This window comes from Macaca mulatta, chromosome 2 (genome assembly GCF_049350105.2).
Source record: "Macaca mulatta isolate MMU2019108-1 chromosome 2, T2T-MMU8v2.0, whole genome shotgun sequence".
NCBI classification, from domain to species: Eukaryota; Metazoa; Chordata; class Mammalia; order Primates; family Cercopithecidae; genus Macaca; species Macaca mulatta.
In genome coordinates, this window is record NC_133407.1 from 30,048,337 (window position 1) to 30,073,836 (window position 25,500).

General features: G+C 36.1%; 1 protein-coding gene across 1 annotated transcript in view; it reads right to left on the reverse strand.

Moving 5' to 3' along the window:
• Positions 1 to 25,500, reverse strand: part of LOC106997133 (uncharacterized) — a 74,096-nt gene that overhangs the window by 37,901 nt on the left and 10,695 nt on the right. The window contains exons 3-5 of the mRNA XM_077994091.1: positions 16,587 to 16,651; positions 15,795 to 15,847; positions 14,096 to 14,172 (exon numbers count right to left, since the gene is read on the reverse strand). Of these exons, the coding sequence (XP_077850217.1) occupies positions 16,639 to 16,651 (13 nt within the window). The 3' untranslated portion in view covers positions 14,096 to 14,172; positions 15,795 to 15,847; positions 16,587 to 16,638. The remainder of the gene's footprint in view (positions 1 to 14,095; positions 14,173 to 15,794; positions 15,848 to 16,586; positions 16,652 to 25,500) is intronic.

Sequence of the window (25,500 nt, forward strand, 5' to 3'; positions counted from 1 at the left end):
CCATCTAAACAAAGCCTAGCTGTTTTGTTTTCTAAACAGAACTACTATAAAGGACACATTAAATATTGCCATCTTGGGCATTTCGGGAAATTCAAAGTTTGGTATGGCTAAAGTTTGTTAGTTATTCCTGTAAAAGACAGTGGTAAGTTTTCAAATTGGAATGCTGTTTGAAATGCTTTAGCACTAAACTTCAAGACTATGAAATGGTCTAATTTAAAAAAATTATTTCTTTTGGAAAGACAAAAAGATATTTTCTGCTATTGCTACAGTTATGCTGTATATATGCAAATAAAAAATAATCTACTGAGAAAAAGATGAAGATGATGGTTGCAAATGGTTTTATTGTGTAAACACAGCCATACTCTTCAAATTAATTATGACAGTGTTAACTTTTATTGTTCATTCTCATGTAAAAATTTCAAAAATGCTACAATGCTGAAAAAGAGTAGCTGAGGGAGATCAAAGAGGATCAAAAACAATTGAAACCTCTGGTGTCTTAGCAGTTATCAAAGAAAATCACATATCTCCCAAGACATTCAATACTTATTTCACTAAAAACACACAGCTGAAGCCAAAAAAAGAAAAAAGATACCACAGTAAAACGTTATTTTTGCTCTGTAGTTTCACCCAGGATCTTTTCAAATGTGTAAAGAGCTGCTTATCTTATTTAAAAAATTATTACAGAACCCTAAAACTAAACTTTTACTTTTCCTACTAATTACCTATTTTTGTCATTGTCGAGCTCCAATTACAAAAGGTCCATGTTAGCCACGTCTATTTCATTTTATTTCCAGCACAATTTTTTGTAATAGCCCTATCAAAATATTAAGTTGTTAATTTCAGTTGAGTTACCACATAAGAGTGGTGCCATGTAATAAAGGAGGTGCTAGACCACATGGAAATTTACCAAAGGGGATGTGCTGAAACCTGGTTACAAATTTCCCGGAAGCCCTCACCCACCTCAAAGATACAAAAGTGTCAGGTTTGAGAGATGAAAGAGGAATTTCTGAGGAGGATCACTTAGAAAAGAACTGCTTGAGTCCAGTTCCCAAGGGGAAGAGGGGACACTGCTACCTCCTGCACTATGAAGTCAGATTCATTTCCAAAATCCTGTACTTGACATGACAAAATTTGCAGTGTAGAACAAAGACTGGTAAACTTCAACTGGAAATGACCAGAAAGTGCATATTTTAGCCATTGTACACCACATATTTTCTGTTGGAGCTACTCAACTCTGTAATAGCATGGAAGCAGCTATAGACAATACGTAAATAAGTGTACATGACTGTGTTTCAATAAACTTTATTGGACACTGAGGGCACCAAAATTTGAATTTCATATAATTTCTAATATGCCATGAAACATTATTCTTCTCTCTTTTTTTTTTCAACCACTTAAAAATGTAAACATCATTCTTAGCTTCTGGACCATACAAAAACAGTCAGCGGGCAGGATTTGTTTGGCTTTCACAGTTTCCCAACTGTTGGTGTAGAACAGGGGCGTCCAATCTTTTGACTTCCCTGGGACACACTGGAAAAAGCAGCATTGTTTTGGGCCACACATAAAATACACTAACACTAACGACAGCTGATGAGCTTACAAAAATCACTAAAAAAAATCTCATAATGTTTTAAGAAACTTTAGAAAAATTTGTATTGAGCTGCATTCAAAGCTGTCCTGGGTGACATGCAGCCCCAGAGCTGTCAGTTGGACGAGCTTGGTGTAGAACACAATTTAGTACTGAGTGGTTCAGATGTAACAATAACAGAAGTGTAAGGAAAAGAGATACATCACTGAGATCCCTTCACAGAAAAGTCAAAACTTAAATTGAATCTGGAAGACAGTAAAATAATTTGGATGAAAGGAAAAAGGGATATTTCCAGTCAGCAATAGCATGATGAGTTCAGTGTGGTATTTAATAAATAATGAGATTATGCTGAGTAGAGCAGACAGCCCTTATCCACCAGCTATTGGGTATCTGTTGAGTATATATGTATATGTATACACTCAACATGTACTGTTGCATATATATATACACACACACACATATATGTGTGTGACCATAAAGTAGGTAAAATGTAAATATTGCTTCTCCATCTCTCTCTTCTATTCTTGTAGAACTGCTTTTAGAAAAATATTGAACCTTTACCTTCTAGCCTTCATGACTCAAATTTTCTTCTAAAATTTTCTTCTCTGTACTTCTTTGATCTTTATTCTGGATTATTTCCTCAGATCTGTTTTCTAGTATCTAATTCTTATTCTTAATTGTGTCTAATCTCGTGTGTAACACTATCATTGAGGTTTTAATATCAACGGCTTACATGGGTTATTCTAAAATTCCATTTTTTCCAAAATCTTCCTTTTCTAGTTTCATAGTGTCATTTTTTTCTTAAACAAATTAAACATACTTATTTCAAACCATATTTTAGATTTTTAAATTATCTTTAGTTTTTAGAGTGTTAATTTTCTGGGTTCATTGCCAATGAAGATTTGTTTCTTTGCTTTATAATTTTTGATAGTAAACTGACATTCAATAGCTTTTGACCTGAGAGACTCTCATGCTCAGGCTTATGAAAACTTCCCTACAAAGTGATTTTGCATTTGGCCCTGCCAAGCCCACAGGAGTGTTACCCATTTCATAACCATTTCTACCTTTATTTCTTAGCTTCTGTACCATATAGATAGTATGAATTTGGATCCCGCAACTACAAAGAGTGCAGGTTTGAGTCTGATAATTTATGAGTGATTATTTGCGTGGCCCCTAGCATAACCGACAGGTCTTTGACACCTCCCTGGCCAATGATCGGTCTTTCCTACACCCTGTGTTGTCGAGGATGCAGGGTTCAGTTCTAGCTCCTTACCTTATCCAGGCCTGAAGCTTTCTTTCCTGTCCCAGAAATGGCATTACAACTTCAGTCCTGCCCTCAGGTCCAGGGTTTCGAATGTCTACCGACCATCACTTTCTGTGCTGGCACCAGGGAATTTTCCCTGTTTGAGTTTACCGATACATTTCATACATTTTTAAAACAATATTTTATCTAGGATTACTTGGAGGGTAAAAGGAGACTTGCCATTCACTTCTATCTGAGAAATTATCCAGAAGACCCAGTGGCTTTTATTTTCAAGGTGACAAGAGAAACCCATGTGAGGACTAAGAGGGTGAAGATTTTAAATGTGGAAAGGAAGAAAGCAAAGATTTGAAAAAGGCAGAAAAATAAGATCCCATCAGAGAAACAGAGGACTAAGAGGTCTCTGTAGGTAGATGTTTTATATGTTTAACTTTTTATTTTGAAATAATTTTACATGTACAGAAGATTTGTAAAGATAGCAACGAGCTCCCATATACCCTTCCCTCAGCTTCTTCTAATGTTAGCATCTTACATGACCAGGGTACAATGATCAAAAGTAAGAAATTAACATTGGTACAATATCATTACCCGAATTACAGACTTTATCAGATTTTGCCAGTTTTCCACTAATGTCCTTTTTCTGTTCCTGGGTCCAACCTGGGATTCCACATTGTATTTAATTCTTCATCATCTTAGTCTCCTCCAATCTGGGAGAATTCCTTGTCTTTCATGATACTCTTGAGAAATACCTGTCAGGTATTTTGTAAAATACTCCTCAATTTGCATTTGTTTGGTTTTTTTCTCATGATCAGATTGAGGCTATGTATTCATGGGAAAGATACCCCAGAGGTGAGGTGCTCTTTTCTTTTTTTTTTTTGAGACGGAGCCTCGCTCTGTCGCCCAAGCTGGAGTGCAGTGGCTTGATCTGGGCTCACTGCAACCTCCGCCTCCCGGGTTCACGCCGTTCTCCTGCCTCAGCCTCCCTGGTAGCTGGGATTAGAGGCGCACGCCGCCACGCCCGGCTAATTTTTTTGTGTTTTTAGCAGAGATGGGGTTTCATCGTGTTAGCCAGGATGGTCTTGATCTCCTGACCTCGTGATCTGCCCGTCTCAGCCTCCTGAAGTGCTGGGATTACAGGCGTGAGCCACCGCACCCAGCTGAGGTGCCCTTTTCAGTGCATCATATTCGCGGTACCTGTTGTCAGTATGTCTTATTACTGGTGATGTTGACCTTGATCATTTGGCTAATGTGCTGTTTACCATGCTTTTTAATTATTGTAAAGGTTTGTTTTGTTTTTGTTGTTGTTGTTGTTGTTGTTTTTGAGACACAGTCTTGCTCTGTCGCCCAGGCTGGAGTGCAGTGGCACAATTTCGGCTCACTGCAACCTCTGCCTCCTGGGTTCAAGCAATTCTCCTGCCTCAGCCTCCCGAGTAGCTGGGATTACAGGTGCCCACCACCATGCCCGACCAATTTTTTGTATTTGTAGTAGAGACGGGGCTTCACCATGGTGGCCAGGCTGGTCTTGAACTCCTGACCTCATGATCCACCCACCTCAGCCTTCCAAAGTGCTAGGATTACAGGTGGAAGCCACCGCACCTGGCCCCAAATAACCATTTTTCTCCCATAACATTGTCCATTAATTTATGCATACATAGGCAGATCCTCCCTGCAGCAATGTTTCACCAGTGTTCTGGTGTTCTCACAATGATTTTCTATTTCCTCCTTTCCTTTTACATCTATTATTTGGAATTATTCTGTAAGAAGTTGTCCTTTCTCTACCATTTACTTTTATTCAATCATTTATTTATATCAGTATGGACTAAATTGTGTTTATTTTATTCTGCTTCATAATTCAATGTTTTATTTTGTCTTCGAAATTGTTCTAGCTGTGGCCATTGGAAGCTCTTTTAGGTTGGCTCCTGTGTCCTCTCAGTGTGCTCCCACCCTTTTCTTGAGTACTTACTTTTTGGTACCATGACATCCTCCAAGCTCATCTTCCTTCATCCCTGCCCCAGCCCTAGACAAATCACTTTTCCAAGGAGCTCTATAATTGTATTAAACCACAGTGGTAGATAGTTTGAACCCTCTCCTTTCATTCAGGGAATGAGAACAGTCAGCAAAGCAGCTAAGGAACTTTAGGTAAGTCCAACATTCAGAGACTGAGTAGAGAAGGGGTTGGGAGCCAACAAAGGAAAAGAGAAGGAACCACCAAAGAAATGGGAGCAAACTCAGAGCATGGTATCAGAGAAGCTGAGAAGACATCCTCAGCTCTAACCTCAGGGTCCCCCATCATTTCCTACCTGATCTATTTCCCACCTTCATCTATTCCCTCTCTAGGAAAACAGGAATTTTCCAGGCAGATATCCTTACTGTCCTGGTCTAACCACATCCCTAACTCTGCTGGAACTGCAGTAAACATAGCCACAACCAGCAAATTCAGCCCTAAGGACTTTAGACCTTCATCTCACAAGCTGAAATGTTTTCCCCTCCTCTCTCCTAACCAAATATCACTCATCTTTCCAAAGCCAGGCAAGTCACAACTTTTCTTGAACCTTTTTCCAAACTCTCAGCCTACATTTATCCACTGTTTTTTTAATAAATATCATGGTTCTTATCTCTTCAGTCATTTCAGTACTTGCAATATATTCTCTAAAAATTTTTTGTTTCATATAATTTATTACCCAACAATACTGTAGTTCCTTTAGGTGAGAGCCCATACTTCATGCTGTCTGGTATGCACAGTAGTTAGTAATATCTAACTAATAATAGACATTTAGTAAATATATGTCAGTTTAACATTTATATCAACAAATCAACCACTATAGATAGTCATCAAAAAAATAGTTGAAAACTGGGAAGATTCCAGCAGCTATCTTATCTATTCAGGAATGTTAAAAAGTACTCCTTAAGAAACAAAATTGGAATAGCTATCAAATTCCTTATGGCCTTAGTCATACTACAAGAAAATGTAACCCTGAGCCACAGCAATTCTTATTTCTCATCAGAAAATAATTTGTCAGGATATTTATGGCTTATCTATTCATAAAGTAAGTCATTATGGTATTTTACACAACCCTTTCTTGCTTTGTTTTAGAACAACTACCTAATTTTCTATTTTCAAAATCAACTACTTGTTATGGAATAACTAATATGTAAAGCTATTAAATTTTCAAAGGACAAATGGAAGCATATTAATGGAATTCATTTTTTAAAGGTGAATGATTATTTTCCATATTAAAAACATAATGCTTCTTTGTCGAACGGTCAAGAAAATACGTATGAGAAAAAAATGTATTTCATAATCCCATACCCCAAATCAGAGACCACTAACATTTCATTGTATAATATACCATATGTACATATATGGGGGTGGTGTATGAGATGATTTGATGCAAATTATTTTGTAACTTACCTTTTTCACTTAATGTTTAGTATTTTCTCACATTACTAAATAAGTTTCTACATTATCTCTTTGTGGTAGCGAATGGAATGTCAGATTGAATGTATCTTCATTTACTAAACTTCCAATATGTGCCACACTGTGATAAATATTCTTATGCTAAATTGGGAGCAAAACTGGGAACACAACCATAATTATTTCATTAGTATAAATTTATAAAAGTAAATCTCTCTGTATGAATAGCTTTATACAGCTTACAGGTTTTTGTGTTTTGTTTTTTAATGACCAGTGCCCACCTGCCCATCAGAAAGGTTGTGCCAATTTACCATTATTAGTAGTTAAAGCAACTTTCAGATACTATATCATTTCATATTTCTAAAAAAAACCATGTATCTTTCTGAATAGTCTCTATAAAGATGATGAAGTAATGCTACATTTTCTTTTATCTACTATGGGAGCACCCTTTTTCCCTTCAACTTTTATACATTTTTAAGTATTTTGCTTCCTAATATAAAAAATGCAAAACAACACACATTATTTAGCATGAGTAGCAAAGAAAGCACAAGGTCATCTGAGCAATATAGTCAAGAGAACATGGCTGCAGCTAAGGAACAATAATAAAATTGATTAATCAAGCTCCTAATTGTAAATATCTTATCAAGAAAAATTATCTTAAAGTAAGTTTTTCTGCTTTCTTTGGTATTATTAGTGTATTTGCATGAAAGATAATATTTTGTGCTTTTATTTGAGATTTACCATTTTTTCTTATAAAAGAGAATCAAGCTTAGCCAACACCTGCAAGTGCACAAACCCATCATGGAAAGATAGCTGACACATTTGAAGTAAGAAATAATGATGTTTCCCAGTAGAAATGTGATCATTAGTTATTTATTTGTATTTATACTCATTTATACACTAACCTTTACACAAAAAATTTTAGACAGCAAATTTATATTTTAAATAACAGAATAACAAAATAATTGGTTAAACTTATTATTTTAAACAAACCAATAATTCCAAGACAAAGAGAAATACAAATATGTCAATATGATAGCTCTGCTTGAATTTAAAATTTGATTCCATGAATTGTCTGCTCCTATTTGAGCCACAGGTCTTCACTGCTAAGAAACATATCAAACTTAACTTAATAAAAAACATTAAAATGACAATTGAATAATTTTCAATTATTAATACTTATTGCAAGAGAAAAATGTACACAAGTACTTAAAAGAAACAAATGGTTAATATATAAACTTTTCCATTTCTATAGATAAAAGTCAGAAGAGCAGTGTTGGACTAAGATTACTTTTGAACAACTTTTGAAACATTTGATCAGGCTGCAGTTAAAAACCAGCCCACTTTCCCCTTCAAAGATCTGAAAGGCAGAGGATAAAATCAACATTTTCCTTTCTACTCGCCCAGCATCAATCATGGGTGACAATCTCTACAAGATTGCTTTAAGTTGAACAATCTTTTAAACTAATATCGTATTCTTAAAGAGAGATGAAGTTGGCATCTAAGAAAAAAAGAAACACTTTATTGATCCCTAAAGAGACGTTAAGAAAGCCAAAGATCACATAAGCAGTCTGTTTGGCAGTGGCAACAACATAAGGAAAAGCTATCACTGAACATGACAGGGCCTACCAGGATGCAGAGATCTGCACATACAATCCCATTTTGCTATTTGTAATATTATTTATATTTCCTGCAAATTGGACAATATACATTTGGTAAGTCAAACAAAGTTGCTTCTAAAACAAAGAAATACTGGGCAAAAGAACTGATAAGTGATAAGCAAAGTCAGGTCTACTCCCATCAAGCACACACAATATTTATAAGACATGTACCGTGTGATATTGCTAGAGTGGCTACAGGACCGCTGAGCAAGACTCATGCTTCTCGAAAAATGCCTCCCAGTTTAAATGCTAAGAGAGTGGCTCTGTAAATGCATGTTACACTTTGGAAGCTCCTAATATTGTGGAGTAAAAATACACACATCTGCATGCGAAATGCTTTATTCTCTCATTTTAATTTTCCAAATTTTAAAACGTATTTTTTATTGGTATGAGTTGTCTCTATGATTTGAGCAAATTATCTGTTTTTCTAGCTTACATGTTTGGAAGAGTGTTTTTTTGGTAGACTAAGAGTATGAATTTTAAAAATGAAATATTATTTTCCAGGAACCATAGTCATTACAAACTTTTGGAGGAAGAAAAAAAATTAATGTAAATTGGTACTGTGCAACTCAGTAATTCTGAGAGCTTTAGTTCCTTCTTAGTAGAGAATGAATTGTGTGTGTGTGTGAAAGGATGTGACTAAATACGGTGAGTCTTACTGAGAACTTAAAATTAAACTCCAGAAGCAGCTTCACTTATACCCAGTGAATGCCTAAGTAGTCCATCTTTTACTGCATCTCATTATGTGCAGTAATGTCATATTTTGATTAATGTGTTTCTTCTTTGTTTTTGTTTCTGGTCTTATAGATATATGGTATATCTCCTATATCTTTTAAATCTCTGACCAGTAAGCACTTTCCTTTTCTGACTGTACAGAGGAGAGAGGAAATACTTTAGAAAGGACCCCAGACTCTTGCTTCTCAAAGACCAGCATCATGGCATCATCTAGTAACTTTTTATAAAATCAGATTCATAGGCCCCTCCCCAAACATACTGAATCTCAACCTACTTTAAACAAGATCCCCAAGAGATGCAAACACAAATCCAAGTTTAAGAAGCACTGTCTTGAAGCACCTTTACTCCTCCCAGTTCTGGTATTTCGCCCCCAATCCCTCCCACCGCCGATTATTCTTCCATTTAGAAAGAGAGGCAACTATGTGAACAATGGCCCATTTGCAAATAGACAAGAAATAAAGGTAATTATATTAATCTACTCTCTGTTTATGATCTCCTTCATCATCTAGAAACATCCACCCTCAGGGTGGGGGGGATTTGAACTATTACAGAAACACTATAAAGAAAAGGAGAAAGAGAAAGTTAATGCTCAACCTATAACATCGTAAGTGGAATGTTTTATGCTGTGAAGAGATAAAAGACTTTAAAATCCAAGTTTATTAAGAGAAATAATGTTTCTATCATCCCTTCCTTTCCCCCTTTTACGATAACACAAAGCAAGCAAATGTAGGACACAGGGTTTTTCATAGACTAGAGAAGATATCCATTCTACCTATTATGCAGGCCATGTTTTTTTCTTAGATTAGTTTTATTTTGAAATAATTTTATATTTACAGAAAAGTTGTATAGATAGTAGAATTCCTGTATATCCTTCACCCAACTTTGCCTAATGTTTATATTTTCTATAACCATGCTATTAAGTTGGAGATTAAAAACTTCACATTAGTACTATACTCAGACTGTATTCTCACATCCCAGGTTTTCTACTGTCCTTTTTTTTTTCAGCCCAACTTATGAAACCGTATTAAATGTAGTGCATTAATGTCCTCCAAGTTGTGATTGTTTCTTGTTCTCTCCTCGCCTTTCAGGACCTTAACTGTTCTGAAGAGAATTGGTTAGGTATTTTATAGACTGTCCCCATTTTGAGTTTGTTTAATGTTGTTTCATGATTAGACTATCCTTATAGCTTTGGTGGGAGAAAATAAGAGAGGTGATGTTAGGTCATGAATGTTTATCCTTGATGTATAAGAATAAACTCCGGAGGAAATAAAAAGCTTCTCCTTCTGGACCCCAGAGATGGCAGGGAGAGAAAAGAGGCAGAAATAGGGCAAGTAAATAAGATGATCTTAGGGTTTCGGTTTTTATTCTCCTCTGCACACACACCTTTTTGGGGCTGACCCTTATGGGAACGGCAGCTTAGTAACAGCTAGGTATGTATAGGGTTATCACAGGTCATCGGGTTAGTGGCTCACTTTCCCAGATGCAGGCTCTGGGTGGTTGTGTGCTGGTAAATGTTTAATAGCTGGCTGGGGGGTGGGGAGGTAAGGGAGGGTGGAATGCTGATTTGTAATATTTGCCAATTTCTAAGACATAGTATTTCTATCATGGCCGATTTCAAGCTACCAAAGTGATGTCACTGAATGCAGAGTTGGGAAGAACTGTGTGGCGGCACACCATTAAATATCATTATGTAGTATTTCCACCATACACATATGATAGGCAAAGATAGTAGTAAAGTGTAAAACAATAAACAGGAAGTGATGAGTTGGAGACATTAATTCTTTATTTTTAATATAATATATTTGACTGTAAGTTTATATTGTTTAATTTTCAACAATGGCCATGTTTAAAACCTGGCTCACAAAATTCCTGAAAATTTAAGAATCAGCTAAGGTATAAGCTGCCTCCAATATTCCACTGCTTCTAGAAGACTGACCATTTGGTTCAGCACAACATTCCATGTGACTCAGGAGGTACAGAGGTGACAGCAGAAGGTGGGTAGATATATGGGACTTAGAAAGCATCTGTCTCATCATGACCTTTGTGTGGGAAGCAGGATCCACCAGGCTTCTTACTTCCCCACTGACAGTGTTGGTGGACTGGCAGAGGTCTAGGGGAAAAGAGGTCATGGGGTCTTTTTGATGCTTGGGGAAACGTTCAGAACTATGGCAGTAGCGGTAAGAGCAAGCACACAACATCCCAAAAGATCAGTTGGCTTCTAGTTATATTTCAGTGGTCCCAATTCCAGGGGAGAAGATAAACTGAGCCTCTCCATAGTAGAAACTATTGATTATTTAGAGGATAGTGCATGATCCCAGGGTGTCACAAGATTATAATAAGACCCCACTCATGTACCCAGATCTATGCTGGGAATGAGATGGAAGAGGAAGGTAGAGAATCTAAGAAAGACTGTGCATTTTCCTATAAGAGACCGTGTCATCTATAACAATGTCACTCAAAGTGTGGTCCAAGGGCCAGTGCCAGTTCACAAACTGTTCCTGTTCGGGGGTGATATAAATACAGATGAAAGTTCATATTTAGAAACTTATATCATAAATTGACATTGCCATGACATCCTAGTATGTGATCAGTGGACTGATCTTGTTAAATAGGATATAACCAGTTCAGGTGTGTGGAACTGGCATGGTGAGTTGCTTGTGGCAAAAGCTGAATACTGGTCATGTGTAATAGAATTATGTATTTGGTACATGATTGGAAAAATCAATCAGTTTGAGGAGCATTAATCTAAAATAATTTTTAAATAATCACTTTTGGATATGAAATAAACTCTGAATAGTTTGAATCGGAGGTTCTTAAAGTGTGGCCTGTGGACTAAAAATGTCAGCATCACCTGGGAACTCATTAGAAATGCAAATTCTAGGGCTCCACCTCAGATGTGCTGAATCAGAAACCTTGAGGGCAGACCCAGTAATCTGTGTTTTAACAAGCCCTCCAGGTGACTGATGCATGTTTGCATGTTTGATTTTAAGAACTACTGGCTTCAATGTTGAAAGTGAAAGAAATATGTTCAAGCTAGAGGAGAATGAAACGCTATAATTAAGTGTCAATTATCCCTGCTAGACTGCAGAGCTGGAAACCATGAAGAGGATCAGACCAGGCAGAAAAAAGAAAGACAACTAAACTTTCTTTGCACACTATATTTGAATGACATGCAAGTAGATGAGGCCAAGATCTAGAGTTGAACACTCATAGTGGATGATCATTTTGGATTTTTCTCTACAAGATTACTACTACAAGCTTACTAGTTGCAGCTCCACATTCTTTTTCTCTTTTTTTTTTTTTTTTTTTTTTGTGGTACTGATGGAGTTTCACTCTTGTTGCCCAAGCTAGAGTTCAATGGCGTGATGTCAGCTCACTGCTACCTCTGCCTCCCGGGTTCAAGCGATTCTCCTGCCTCAGCCTCCTGAGCAGCTGGGATGACAGGCATGCACCACCGCCAGGCTAATTTTGTATTTTTAGTAGAGACGGGGTTTCTCCATGTTGGTCAGGCTGGTCTTGAACCCCTGACCTCAGGTTATTCACCCGCCTCGGCCTCCCAAAGTACTAGGATTACAGGTGTGAGCCACCACATCTGGCAGGCTCCACATTTCTAAGCATAACCCATTTCCCAGCCCACATCAGCCTAGAAGGGTCACAGTACTGGCAACAGAAGAGTATTTCTCTAGCTTTATTCTTACCATACAGTTGCTGGCTTGCTGGCTTTTCTCACATTCCCTACAAATACTACTACTATTAATAGTTGAATTAATAGTTCAATTACCCTCTTAGCTAATTTGTGTCAGCCATCTTTCTCCCTCTCTGCCTGGGTTGCTCTCCATTCCTAGGTTGCCTCCTTCCCAGGCAAGGTTGATCTGGTTTTAGTTTAGTACCTGATCAACCTGGATATTAGCCGTATTACAGCCCAGAGGAAATTATTTCTGCTGTCTATTTGTGCTCCATTATTTACCGGGGAATGCCACAGGATCTTTTAAGACAAACTGTAATGTGCATACAAATCACTCAGGGCTCTTGTCAATGTGCAGATTCTGATTCAGTAGGTCTAGAATGCCTGAATATCTGCATTTCTAACAAGCTCCCAGGTGAAGCCTATGCTGCTAGTTTCTGGACAATATTTTGAGAAGTGACGTTGAGAGCAGTGATTTTTTCTATTTTTATTATGCCTTCTCCCCAGGTATTGAACACAGGTGAAAGGGCAGTCTTAAGGTAATCAACTGTCCTGGTTTGACAAGGATTGTCCTGGAAATCCTACATTGTGGGATTTCCCTAACTCTTGGGCAAACCAGGATGACTGGTCATCCTAGCCATCTGGATTGGTCGTGCTAGCAATCTGAACAGCTCACCTCCTGCCTCTCCCCTCCATCTCCTTCCCAGCTGACCATGATACCTCTGTCTTGACTCTTTCCCCTTTAGGATAAATGTTTCCCTGAGGGTCTTCATTTTTCCTCCATGTAATGTGCTCTCCTTTGGCAGATTTGTATCCACCAGCCCTAATGACATAGGTGGCTTAGTCCTTGGCATAGGCTTAGCTGCCTACTTTAAACCAGTTTGGAAGGTTCCATTTAATGTTTCCTCACAGTTGGTCAGGACTAAAGGCTTACTTACTTCTGCAGAAAGGTTGGGGCCATATTTGACAGTCTGCTCTCATTTTTGTTTTCACATAAACATTCTCATCCTGCCTGGTCTCTGCAGACCAAGTGAGTTCCCCCAGTGCCTGGAAGCAATGCTTGTTCTGCTTTATCTCTTAGGTAAGTATGGGGATATTATTTGGAAATAGGAAAAAGCAAAATCTTCATCTCTGGAGCTTGGCAAATACAGTGTGTTTTCCAGTACTTCTAATTGTCCTTTTAATGCTGAAGTCATAGATATTGTAGGTACAATCTCCTGCCTTATCATCCTAGAAATACAGCTGTGATTATGTCCACCCACAGTTGAAAATCTTCATTAGCACTGAACTTACAGAAAAATAATTTCCAAACTCCTCACTTTAATACAAAGTCATGGTTCTCAAAACTTTGCTATGCATCAGAATGACCCAGAGAGAAACAGATTGCTGGGTCCCACCCTGAGTTTCAAATTCATAATTATTTTGCATTTCTAACAAGTTAACCGCTGGTATTGACACTGCTGGTCAACAGATCACCTTGTGAGAACCACAGACCCATTCCAGCTAGCCACATTCACATCCCTAACATCCAGTTCTAGTGCATGCTTCCAGAAAGAACCCCTTATTCTCTGCTCATATTGTGTGCTTTCCTACTCCATACCTTTGTTTAATTCATTTACTCACTTATAAATTCATTCATTCAACCAATAACTAATTATTTCACCAAACATTTTTTAAATACCAAAATGACTGGCTCTGTTAAGTGCCATCATGAAATTTATGGTACAAGGGAGAAAAGGAAAAACGATACCCTTTTCATTTGCAGAGTGTTTCTTGGTTGCCAAAGAGCTTCCACATCCAAGCTCCCATTTGATCTTCTCCACAGTCCTGAAAGACCAACAGGGCAGGGATTATTCTACATCTCTCACAAGTGAAGAAGCTGAAGGCTAGAGGGGAGAAGTGGTTCATCCAAGGTAATGCCAATCTGTCTTTCCAATCCTGGGGCAATGGTTTTTCTCTCAATTATACTACAGTTGTCCCTCCCCTTGGCATGCGCAGGGGATTGGTTCCAGGCCACCCCACAGCATACCAAAATCCTGGTATACTCAAGTGGACCCTGCTGAATCCACGTAGAGGAAAAGTCGGTCCTCGCTATACATGGCTTTTTGCATCCAGCAAATACCATATTTTTTATCCACTTCTAGATGACAAGAATCCACTATACGTGGACCCACACAGTTCAAACTTGTATTGTTCAAGGATCAACTGTGCTTCAGTCATGACTCATTGTATTTCCTCTCTCCTTGCTTTCCAAACTATACCCATTCTTTAAAGCCCAAACACTACCTATTCCATGAAACCTTTCCTGGTAACCCCGGTTAAAATGATTTTTACTGCTTAAAACTAGGACAGTGCTTTATTTTGTCTCTCTAATGGCATTAAAAAATATCTCCCTTTCTAGATGCTAATGTCCTTGAGAACAGAACAATACCTGACTCTCCTTTGTGTCTCCGATAGCACTCAGTTCTTAGTTCATAGCAGAAATTTGATAAAGCACTGAGAAATGAAGGATGAAGAGATGCAATTTTGCCTGTTTTAAAATTTACTCATAAGATAATCAATGAAGGATATATGTAAAAATAAAAGTAGAGCTGTCTGTTATCTTTTTTCTTTCTACCTCCATAAATAGGGGTGGGAAGGACTAGCATTAATTGCTTGCTGGATGCCAGGTGTTTCATGTTACAACATTTTTGCTCTCATAACCTAATAGACAAATAATAGATAAATACAATTGTTCTCATTTTCAAGCAGACGTAGTGAAGCTCAGAATTGTTTAGAAATTTGCCCAAGTTCAGACACTGAACTCATGTTAGAGAGGGAACCAAATCCAATTCCATTTAAACTCATGTGGCAAAATGAACACATGAAATTGCTTCTAATTATACTATGATAATAAGAAATGATCCAGTATTTTCCTATATAAAAAAGCAATTCATACGCATCAGTAATCTTGAGATCTTTTGGTAACATTTTTTCTCACTATTTTACTGCTTTTTATTGATTCACCACTTGTTGGTTGAATCCTTTGATCCACTTTTTCAAGAAGGAAAATGAATTTCACTACTACCAGACTCTGGTTCTTCATGTAACCAGTTATTTATGGTTGTGAAATGCTGTCCTGAGACTTAAATGGTAAATCTGTCTTAATAAGTACTATTGTGTCATAACAGAACTTTTGTTAGCAAACAGTGTGGAAGGTTTGGGGTAAATCCTGGAATGGGTCGTGGGAGGCATAAATCCAGAAATGCATTCATGAATAAGCCTGAGAGGAATAATAACTCCAGCAAAAATGAAAAACTCAAACATTAAAGCAATGTGTTAAACATTTACCATATGATAGAGCTGAGAATTATTAGGAAGTTTAACCAAAGGACTTTGCCAATGAATGTCAGATGGACTTAATTGAGGCAATTAAAACACAGACAGTATTAGTGAAATGGTGGACTCACCTACAAGGATTCACATGTGGGTTCTGCAGCTAACTTCTTACAAGAGCAGAGGCCTGCAATATCATGAAAACCAAACAGACACATTAAAGGGGATTGTTCTCACAAATGTATGAAATGCCAATTTGTATCCTTCCTCTTACAGGGACTGCAATATCCTCCCTGGTAAAATCCTGTCAGTTCCATTGGTAGGGTTTGTTACAAAGGTCTTATATCACTAGCCATTAAGATAGCTAACCATAAGCCTTGGTAACCTAACAGATATATATATTCAATGTTAATGAAACAACTTCAAGTAATGAGGGAGTTCAACCAAAAGCTTCCAAATTTTTTTGGATCTGCCAGGTGGAACAAAAAGTTTTAAAGCACATCCTAGTCTCTCTGGGGCACTTAATTCAGAAAAATCCCTTCATAACAACTCTTCTATTTTTTTAAAAAAAACTTTCTATTGTTATTTACCCTGTCAGGTAAAAAGTCATGCATCAAGAGACAGGTGGAATTGGTGACATTGATAGATATTTTCTCTAATTCAGTATTGATAATGTTAATGTAACATTGCTTTCAATAGACAGTTTCAATCACGCATGTATGTATGTTTAGAGATGTGACACAAGCAGGGATCCTGAGCTTACTGAAAGTTAAAGAATACATCAGATATTTGATTTTTGTCACTGCCTCTGGGAAAGAATTCAGAAGCAACCCTTCAGCCAATGGCAGGTAGGTTCCTAGAAACTTCACTATTGGGGAATTCATAGTAAGGATGAATAAAGATCCACATACAGAAATGAAACTTACTAATAGATGTGCCCATCTGAGGACCAGCTGGAGGGAACTGTTTTTTGCCTGGTCACCGAGGGACTCTGAAACAATAAGCTTTGGTAGTAAAATAACAATAACAACAAAATAGCTTATGCTTGCATATTTTCCAAGTAACAAATAGTGTTCTAAATAATTTAATCCTTACAATCACGTTATTAAGTAGTTACTACAATTATCTTCATTTTGCAGGATAACTTAGAAACTCAGAAACAAAAGGTCAATAACTTGTCCCTGGTCACACATCTAATAAGAGATGACACAGGCAGTCTGAGCCCATGTTCTGATCCAACACATGCTACTACTTTTTCGTAGTTGTTTTTTAATATAGGCAACCAACACACATTACTAAAAATGTGAGAAAATGAGAAAAGAAACTATTGTGCTACTAACCTCACATAACTGTCATTAACCTTTTGGGATATTTCCTTTTGATCATATTTATATGCATACATCATATCAGAAGTATTTGCCATGTTGCTAAAAGGGTTCAGAATTTTCATTTTTTAATACCTGCAAAATATCACTCAGACCATGTATACTGCACTTATTTAGCAAATGTTAGCTATTTAGGTTGCTTCCAAAAGCCTAAATAAAGCAGGTTAAAGTGCATGTGGAGCCACGCAGCCTGGTTCAAATCCTTGCCTCTCTATGCACTAGCTATATAATCTTGAGCAAGTTACTTGACTTCTCAATGTTTCCGTTTTCTTATCTGTAAAATGAGGATAGTAATGTTAACTAGCACCATAGATTGTTGTGAGGATTAACCTGCATTAATTGAAATAAAGTATTAAACATTGTCTGTAGATAGTTATTACTATCATAAGTAAGTCTGTAGTGAGTATCTTCATACATGAGGCATGTGCATTTAAAAACTTACATCCTATGGCACATTCCCAGAGATAAGATTACTGAGTTAAAAGACATAAATAATTTTTGTTCAAATAATAAATTCACATTGTCAAAGTATTTCCAAAAAGTGGTATATAGGTTTACATGCCACCAGTTACATGACAGAAATCATTTTCCAATACACCCTTTCTGACTTTGTTAGGTATTAACATCAAACTTTCTACTGCTCATAAGTATGTTCCTCAACAATTTCTAATCTGCTCATATACCCACCTATTGAGTTTTTAATTTCAGTTAATTTTTCAGTTCTGGAATTTCCACTTGATTCTTTATCACAGTTAATAGTAATCTGCTGAAATTTTCTATCTCCTTATACAATTTTTAAAAGATATCATAGATATTTTAAAATTTATTACTCCTATATCTGGATCTCCTCTAGCTCTGTTTTCAGTCATTTTTTCTTGTCTTCTGGTATGCCTGGTAATTTTATTGAATGCCAGACATTGTGTATGAAAAATTGTAGAGATAATTTGGACCTCTGGAAGATCATCTCTTCTTTAAGTGATGTTTTACTTTAGTTTCTGACAGGCAGTTAGGATCTCTCTTAAATTCTTTGCTCTCAAGCCCTCTCCACTGTGGAGCTCTCCAGTGCTTTTAAACAAATGTTTGGTAGGTTTTTTTTTGTTTTTTTTTGTTTTTTGTTTTTTGTTTTTTGAGACGGAGTCTGGCTCTGTCGCCCGGGCTAGAGTGCAGTGACCGGATCTCAGCTCACTGCAAGCTCCGCCTCCCGGGTTTACGCCATTCTCCTGCCTCAGCCTCCCAAGTAGCTGGGACTACAGGCGCCCGCCGCCTCGCCCGGCTAGTTTTTTGTATTTTTTAGTAGAGACGGGGTTTCACCGTGTTGGCCAGGATGGTCTCGATCTCCTGACCTCGTGATCCGCCCGTCTCGGCCTCCCAAAGTGCTGGGATTACAGGCTTGAGCCACCGCGCCCGGCCAACAAATGTTTGGTAGGTTTTATTCAACTTTTCTATTGTTCTACTTGTCCTTATAGGATGAGCTGATCTAAATGTAACAGCTGAAAGTGTAAGTCCTTGACATCAATTTTTAAATGATTAAGCCTAAATATAACACATTTTTTCATTCTATTGTATATTCATTTGATTATTATTAAGGCTGGATTTTTATGTGCTTGCAAATGAGTTATATTTCATATTTTATGAAATGTGATTTCATTCTTATCTCATATATTAGGTATGAGTTTGTATGAGCTCTTGTGAAATAATCATATCAACCCTTTGTTATTATGTTCAAATAATTGCAATTGCACCTAGGCGACTGTTTGCTTGTTACACTGTTGTTTTAACATAATCCAGTGTTTAATACAATCAAGTCTATTTTACTGTTCACTTAGCAATTTTGTTACAATGTTTTAAACCTATAAAATAAAGTCTCATTAGACTTCCTAAGGTTTGAGTTTGGGTAATGCATTTTATGTATATAATGAGTGTAAAAGCTGATTTTTTTCCAAACTGTTAGTCCATATATTACAAAACATTTTCCCTCTCCTTTAATTTGTGGTCCGGCCATTACCAAATATTTCATTTTTATATATAATTTGTTTGCCCACATGTTTTGCCTCATTAATATATTTATTTTGGTGCCAGTATGGTTTTAATTATTATAACTTTATATTTTAATATTTGATAAGAATAGTCACTCATTATTCTTTCTCAAAAATTGTACTTCGCTATTCTTGACTACTTTTTCTTCTAGAGTTATAATAAATCAAATTCCTCTCACCACTACCTCAAAAAGTAAAAAATGAAAGGGAGATTGTTATTATATTTCCATTAAACTTGGGAAATAATTAACAATATAAAAATGTTATCCTTCACACTTGAAACCAGTCTATGAATTTGTTTTTTATCTCTTTTAAAAGTTTATGTGTGAGTTAATGATTGCTGACATTTACACTGTTGACTTATGTTAATGTTTGTATGTTTTAATATTTTACTAATTATTATTTAGGTTTTCATTGACTACTTTGGAGTTTTACACTATAAAAATATTTTTTCAATACATAATGTTGTATCTCTTTTTTCATTCTATGTAGCTTTTCTTTCTTTGGTATGTTTTATTACATTGATCAGAGTTTTATAAATACTATTAAATAATACTATTAAGGTAAAATCATTATAGCAACTTCCATCCCATCTTGTTATAAATATGTACATTTTTAGTATTCTGAACTAATTTTGATATTAATAATTAGGATACAATATTTATTATGTTGAAAAATATTTTATTTTTTCTATTTTCGCCATTTTATCAGGAACAGATAGTAAATTTTCTCTTCTGCTTTCAAAAAACCTATTAATAATTTATTTCTTATTTAACCTACTGATACAAAGTACTTCAGTTGTGTAGTTCCTAAATTTGCAAACTTTTGTACTGCTTGGATGTATATTATTTTGTTGTGGTAAATAATACTGTATTTTTAAAACAGAACGTACAAATTATTTTTTATTTGAAGTTATTTAATGCATAATCTTTCAGCACTATTATTCCTTCAGTAGAATGACATTAGTAACAAGTATAAAATAGTCCCTTTTGTCATGTTTACTGTTTTGGAGTTTTTTTGCCAAAAATTCTGTCCTGTTTGATATTCATATTGTATTTTTGATTTGGACGTGAACATGTTAGGCTGGAAAAAACTTTGCCATTAAAAAATATTTCTGTGTCCTTTTTCTTTAAGTATGACTTTTTTAAGCACCATCAAATCATTAGACTTTCATTTTAATTTAATCTAAGGATCTTTCCATTTGAATAAGAAAATTTAAGCCATTTATACTTGTCATAATTTTTAAGCTTGATTGAACTTAAACTTTCTTCTCTTAAATCGTTCGTTATTGTTGTCTTTCCATTTTGTCTTTTGAATGGACTATGTTTGTCTTTTTATCTTTGATAATTATTTAGAAAATAGATATCCTGCTTTCAATTCAACTAGTGCCAACACTAAATTGTCTACAACTATACTTACATGCATTCTTATTTAATGACTTGAAAATAAAGCAACAATGCTGCTTCTTCTAATGCTTTTATTTCCTTCCTCTCCTCTTTCCACATTGTGATCACTAGGTATAGATGCTTTATTTAAAAATGTAAAACCCTCCAGGATTATTTTACTGAAAACATTGCTCCCTTAGTAAAAAATATCTAGCTATCAGCATCAATTCCCAATTCACTTTGATTTCACTATATTTCACTTATTTTGTCTTTTCCTTCAATGCTTAGTATTAATCTTTTTTACTGGAATTTCTTATTCTTGAGTTTTTATACTATCTCACCTCTCAGTGATCTGGACAATATTTCTCTGCAACTTTTGCAGAAAAGACTTTTGGTTGTTATATTCTCTGATACCTGGAAGATTTTGTTATTCTGTTGCTTTTATGCATAAGTTGATAATTGGGTAGGCATAAAACGTTTTATGGAACAACTCCATTTCTACATAAATAGCTGTAGTTCCAAATATACCATCGTGTTAAAACTAATACTAGCTGGTACAATGAAAATGACGTAGCTAGTGCATCAGTGGTGTTATCTCCAATTCCATTTGTAAAATGGCAGCAAGCAGAAGTAATTGAACTCTCATAAGGAAACAACCAGACTTTCTAGTATACTTCAAAGTTGTTTCTCTTAAAATTATGTGGACATTTACCTGTGTTCTTTAAAAAGTTCTTGTTCTATATAAGAAAGATGAAGGCAATCTACAAAAGCATATATGTTTTTCCTTCACATGTGCTTTAAGACATTTTCTTTGTCCCAGAAATTTAAAAATTTATTTATTTATGTCTTGTATTCCTTAATTTTGCTCAAAAGAAACCCAACAATGTCAGTGTAGTTGTTACATATGGAAAGTTTTCTTTTATTATAACTAAAGTTTTTACTTCTGATCCATCTGCTCTATTTTTAAAACACTCTATTTTATCTATAAATTCAAGAAAAGAATGTTTATTTAACAATAATAGTAAATACTATATGTTAAGCTATCTCTCTGGGGTTCGGTAACAACAAGATGTATATTGCCATTAAGTAGCCCACATTCTAAATTAGAGCTCCATAATTGGTCATCTAATTACCTTTTATCCATTTAACTCTATTCATTTCCTTGGATGTTTAGACTAGTTATGAAATTTTTCCTCTATATCTTTGATTTCTATTTCTGCAGAACAGAACTTTCATCTAGTACATTTTTTCATTTGGTTACGATCTATTCTTATTTTCATCTGTTCTTGTTTAATTAAAAACAATATAGTCTCTCCTACTATCTTGTTATAATTACATTCCTAAGAACATTCATATTATCAAATTGGTATTATAAAAACAATTATTTCCAGAGGCAAGGGGGCTAGGGGCCAAAGAGTTTCAAATGCATAACAATAAAATAATTACTACAATCTCAACAGTAAGTGTGTTTCTATATCTCTAAATGTTTTTTAACTGAAATTACAACTAATGAATTGGTCTACAAAAACAAGTATATACAATTCTAAACATTACTGATCAATAATGGAATACCTACTACATAAAATAAGATCAGTCCTTAGATAAGAAATTTCCAGGACCATAAAATAAATTACATCAGTTTGTGACGGCCCATGGTAAAAACTATAACAGTAATTGAGCAACTAGCCATTCAAATAAACGTATTCCCATTTTATTTTTTTATGGAATAACTCCATTTCTACATGGATAATTCTAGTTCTAAAAGTGCCATCATGTTAAAACTAATAATAACTGGTAAAATGCAAATGATGTATCCTAATGTATCAATGGTGCTATCTCCAATTTCATCTATAAAATCCTCAGGAAGTAGAAGTGATTGAACTCTCATTTGAAAACAACCACAGTTTCTGGTACACTTCACGTACTGGGAGATGTTAATTGCTCCACCTCCAAAAGCTGCAAGGAGACCCCATGAAGTGGGAACCCAAAAGGAAAAGAACCCATGCTTTCAATGTGCTTCCATGAAATTCTCCTTTTCCTATAAGCTCACAGAGTCAGCTTCTGGCACTTGCAACTAAAAAACAAAGGAGAAAACAGAAAAGATCAAAGAAAAAATACCTGTTTGGTGCTAACATACTTCAAGTCACTCATGCACTAGGCTCAAGAAGCCATCAGAGGGGAAGTTTTTTATGTTTGACCATTAAAATGCAGAAATAAAATTCTGGCCAGGAGCAACTTTGACTCTGTTAGCAGAGGAAACTCTCAAGATACTTCAAGGTCAGCAACACAGAAGACCATATGATAGGGTTTGGCTGTGTCCCCACCCAAATCTCATCTCGAATTTTCACATGTTGTGGGAGGAACCTGGTAGGAGGGAATTGAATCACTGGGGCAAGTCTTTCCCATGCTGTTCTCATGATAGTGAATAAGTCTCACAAAAAAGAGGAGTTCCCCTGCACAAGTTCTCTCTCTTTGCTGGCTGCCATCCATGCAAGACATGACTTGCTCTTCATTGCCTTCTACCACAATTGTGAGGCTTCCCTAGCCACGTGGAACTGTAAGTTCAATTACATCTCTCTTTTGTAAATTGCCCAGTCTCAGGTATGTCTTTATCAGCAGTGTGAAAACAGACTAACACACCATAGGATCATGTTAGCGAGCAAACTGGAATTGAAGAAGCAAACCCTCCATCCCTTCCAATAACTAAAAGTCTTATTTCTTATATTTTTATTGTTGATAGTTTTCTTTTCAGATGATTCTGAAGCTTTTAAAAAGTAATTCAGTAGAAGAGAGTTCATCTACTGAAACTCACTTTGTGTCTTTCTAGAGTCCCCTAAATTGGAATCTTAAAACATGCATATTAGGATAAAAAAGCAGCTTAAAAACAGTTTTGTTAAATAAGTCTATTTTTTAATTCAATGAATGATTTTAAAAATTAGCTTCATTGTTTTTTAATTTACCATCTGTTAACTCAATAAATATGAGTTCTTAAAGTTATCCTAATTGTCTTGGAATTTGCTGTTTTTGAAGTTGATTAAAATTATTTAAATTAATTTTATTGTATATCCAGACTAGAACAAATCATGTCTGGATTTGAATAGATTTTGGCTAATAATTTATAAATAAATGTGCCCATTTCTACAATGAACCATCTTTGTTTATGGCCCTTAATATGTATTAGTCAATATGTAGACATGCAGAGAAGAGATGCTGATATTAGATAATCAGAGAAGTAAAAAACCAACACAACAATAATTGTTGCCATTAAAAACTGTGACCAAATGCAAAATTTTTGTGAACTCTGTCTCATATCTAATGAAGAGGAAATGTAGAGTGGTCATCAACTGTGATGCAATTTCTTTTCACTCCACATTACAAGAGATGAAAGAACATGCTATGTTTCTTTAAACATCATCCTGCCTCTGGTCACAGTTTATTGGAATAAGGGTGGTCACTGGACCCAAGCAGGCCAATCAGACTCTTCCCTGAGAATTGTGAAAGACAGGAAGATGGTCCTTTCTCAGGGTGGATTGACTGAAGATGGCTCAAGAACAATTGGAAACCATGATTCACTGTGTGAACTGAGGAGGCGGGGAGCTGGACTACTATGGGGAAGAAGACAAAGATGAGATATGGAGAGAAAGAACTGACTTGGTTCCCTACAGCACTTCAATAGTTCCTCTATTCCTTTTTTTTTTTTTTTTTTTTTGAGATGGAGTCTCACTGTCACCCAGGCTGGAGTGCAGTGGCACAATCTCGGCTCACTGCAACCTCCACCTCCCAGGTTCAAGTGATTCTCCTGCCGCAGCCTCCCAAGTAGCTGGGACTACAGGTGTGTGCCACCATGCCCAGCTGAGTTTTGTATTTTTAGTAGAGATGGGGTTTCACCATGTTGGCTGGGATGGTCTCGATCTCCTGACCTCATGATCCGCCCACCTCAGCCTCTCAAAGTGCTGAGATTACAGGCATGAGCCACTGTGCCCGGCCAGTTCTTCTATTCTTAAGGTTCCATTGCATCCCTGATTTTGGATTGCATGAAAATTCCCAATGTGCTTTGCTTAAGCTCACAGAGTCAGCTTCTATCACTGCACTGCAGCCTGGGTGATAAGAGTGGGGCCGTCTCAAAAACAATAAAACAAAACAAACAAAAAACTTGAACTAAATGCACAAGTAATGTTTGTTTAAATAAGAATTTCCAGACATCACTTCTCACTCTGCTTTTCTTTAAACATAACTTTTAAATTTAATTAATCATAGAAACGTGGTCTTGCTATGATGCCCAGGCTTGACTTGAACTCCTGAGCTAAAGGGGTCCTCCTGCCTCAGCCTCCTGAGTAGCTGGGACTATAGGCACATGCCACTGTGCTGAGTTTTACATTTTAACATGTAATGTACCTATTTTTTTATTTTATGGTTATTGTTTTCTATGGCTCATCTAAGAAATTTTTGTCTATCTACAACTTACCTTATGTTTCCCTATAAAAGCTTCATACTTGGATCTATAATCGATTGCAAATGAATTTTGCATATGGTATGATATGGATAAATGTTGTTGTGGTTTCCCAAGTGGATATCTATTTATTCCAGCATTATTTGTTGAAAACACTTCTTGCTGCACATTGGATTACTTTGGTGAAGGTAACAGTGGGGCGAGGGTATGGAAAAGCCATCTGAAACTAAACTAATGACTTAATACTAAAATGAAGAGGTAGAGGTAGACATTTTATTTTTATTAATTGTATTAATGAGCTTAAGGAAATGGTAGCAGCTTCTTCACTCAATAAAAATGGGGGTTATTCATTCACCAGAATTTGCTTCCATGAACTCACATGTAATACACCTAAGACCTACCTGATAACTAAGTCAACTCATTTTTTTGTTCCATACTGTTGCCTGCTTACCCCTTTTCATTATCTGTATAGTGTGTATCCATTTATGTTTCAAACATTAATGGGAACGAGGCGTGCTGGGATCCAGGCTGGGGCTGTATTCGTTAGGTGAATACATTTGTCCAAGATTATTAAATAAACACAA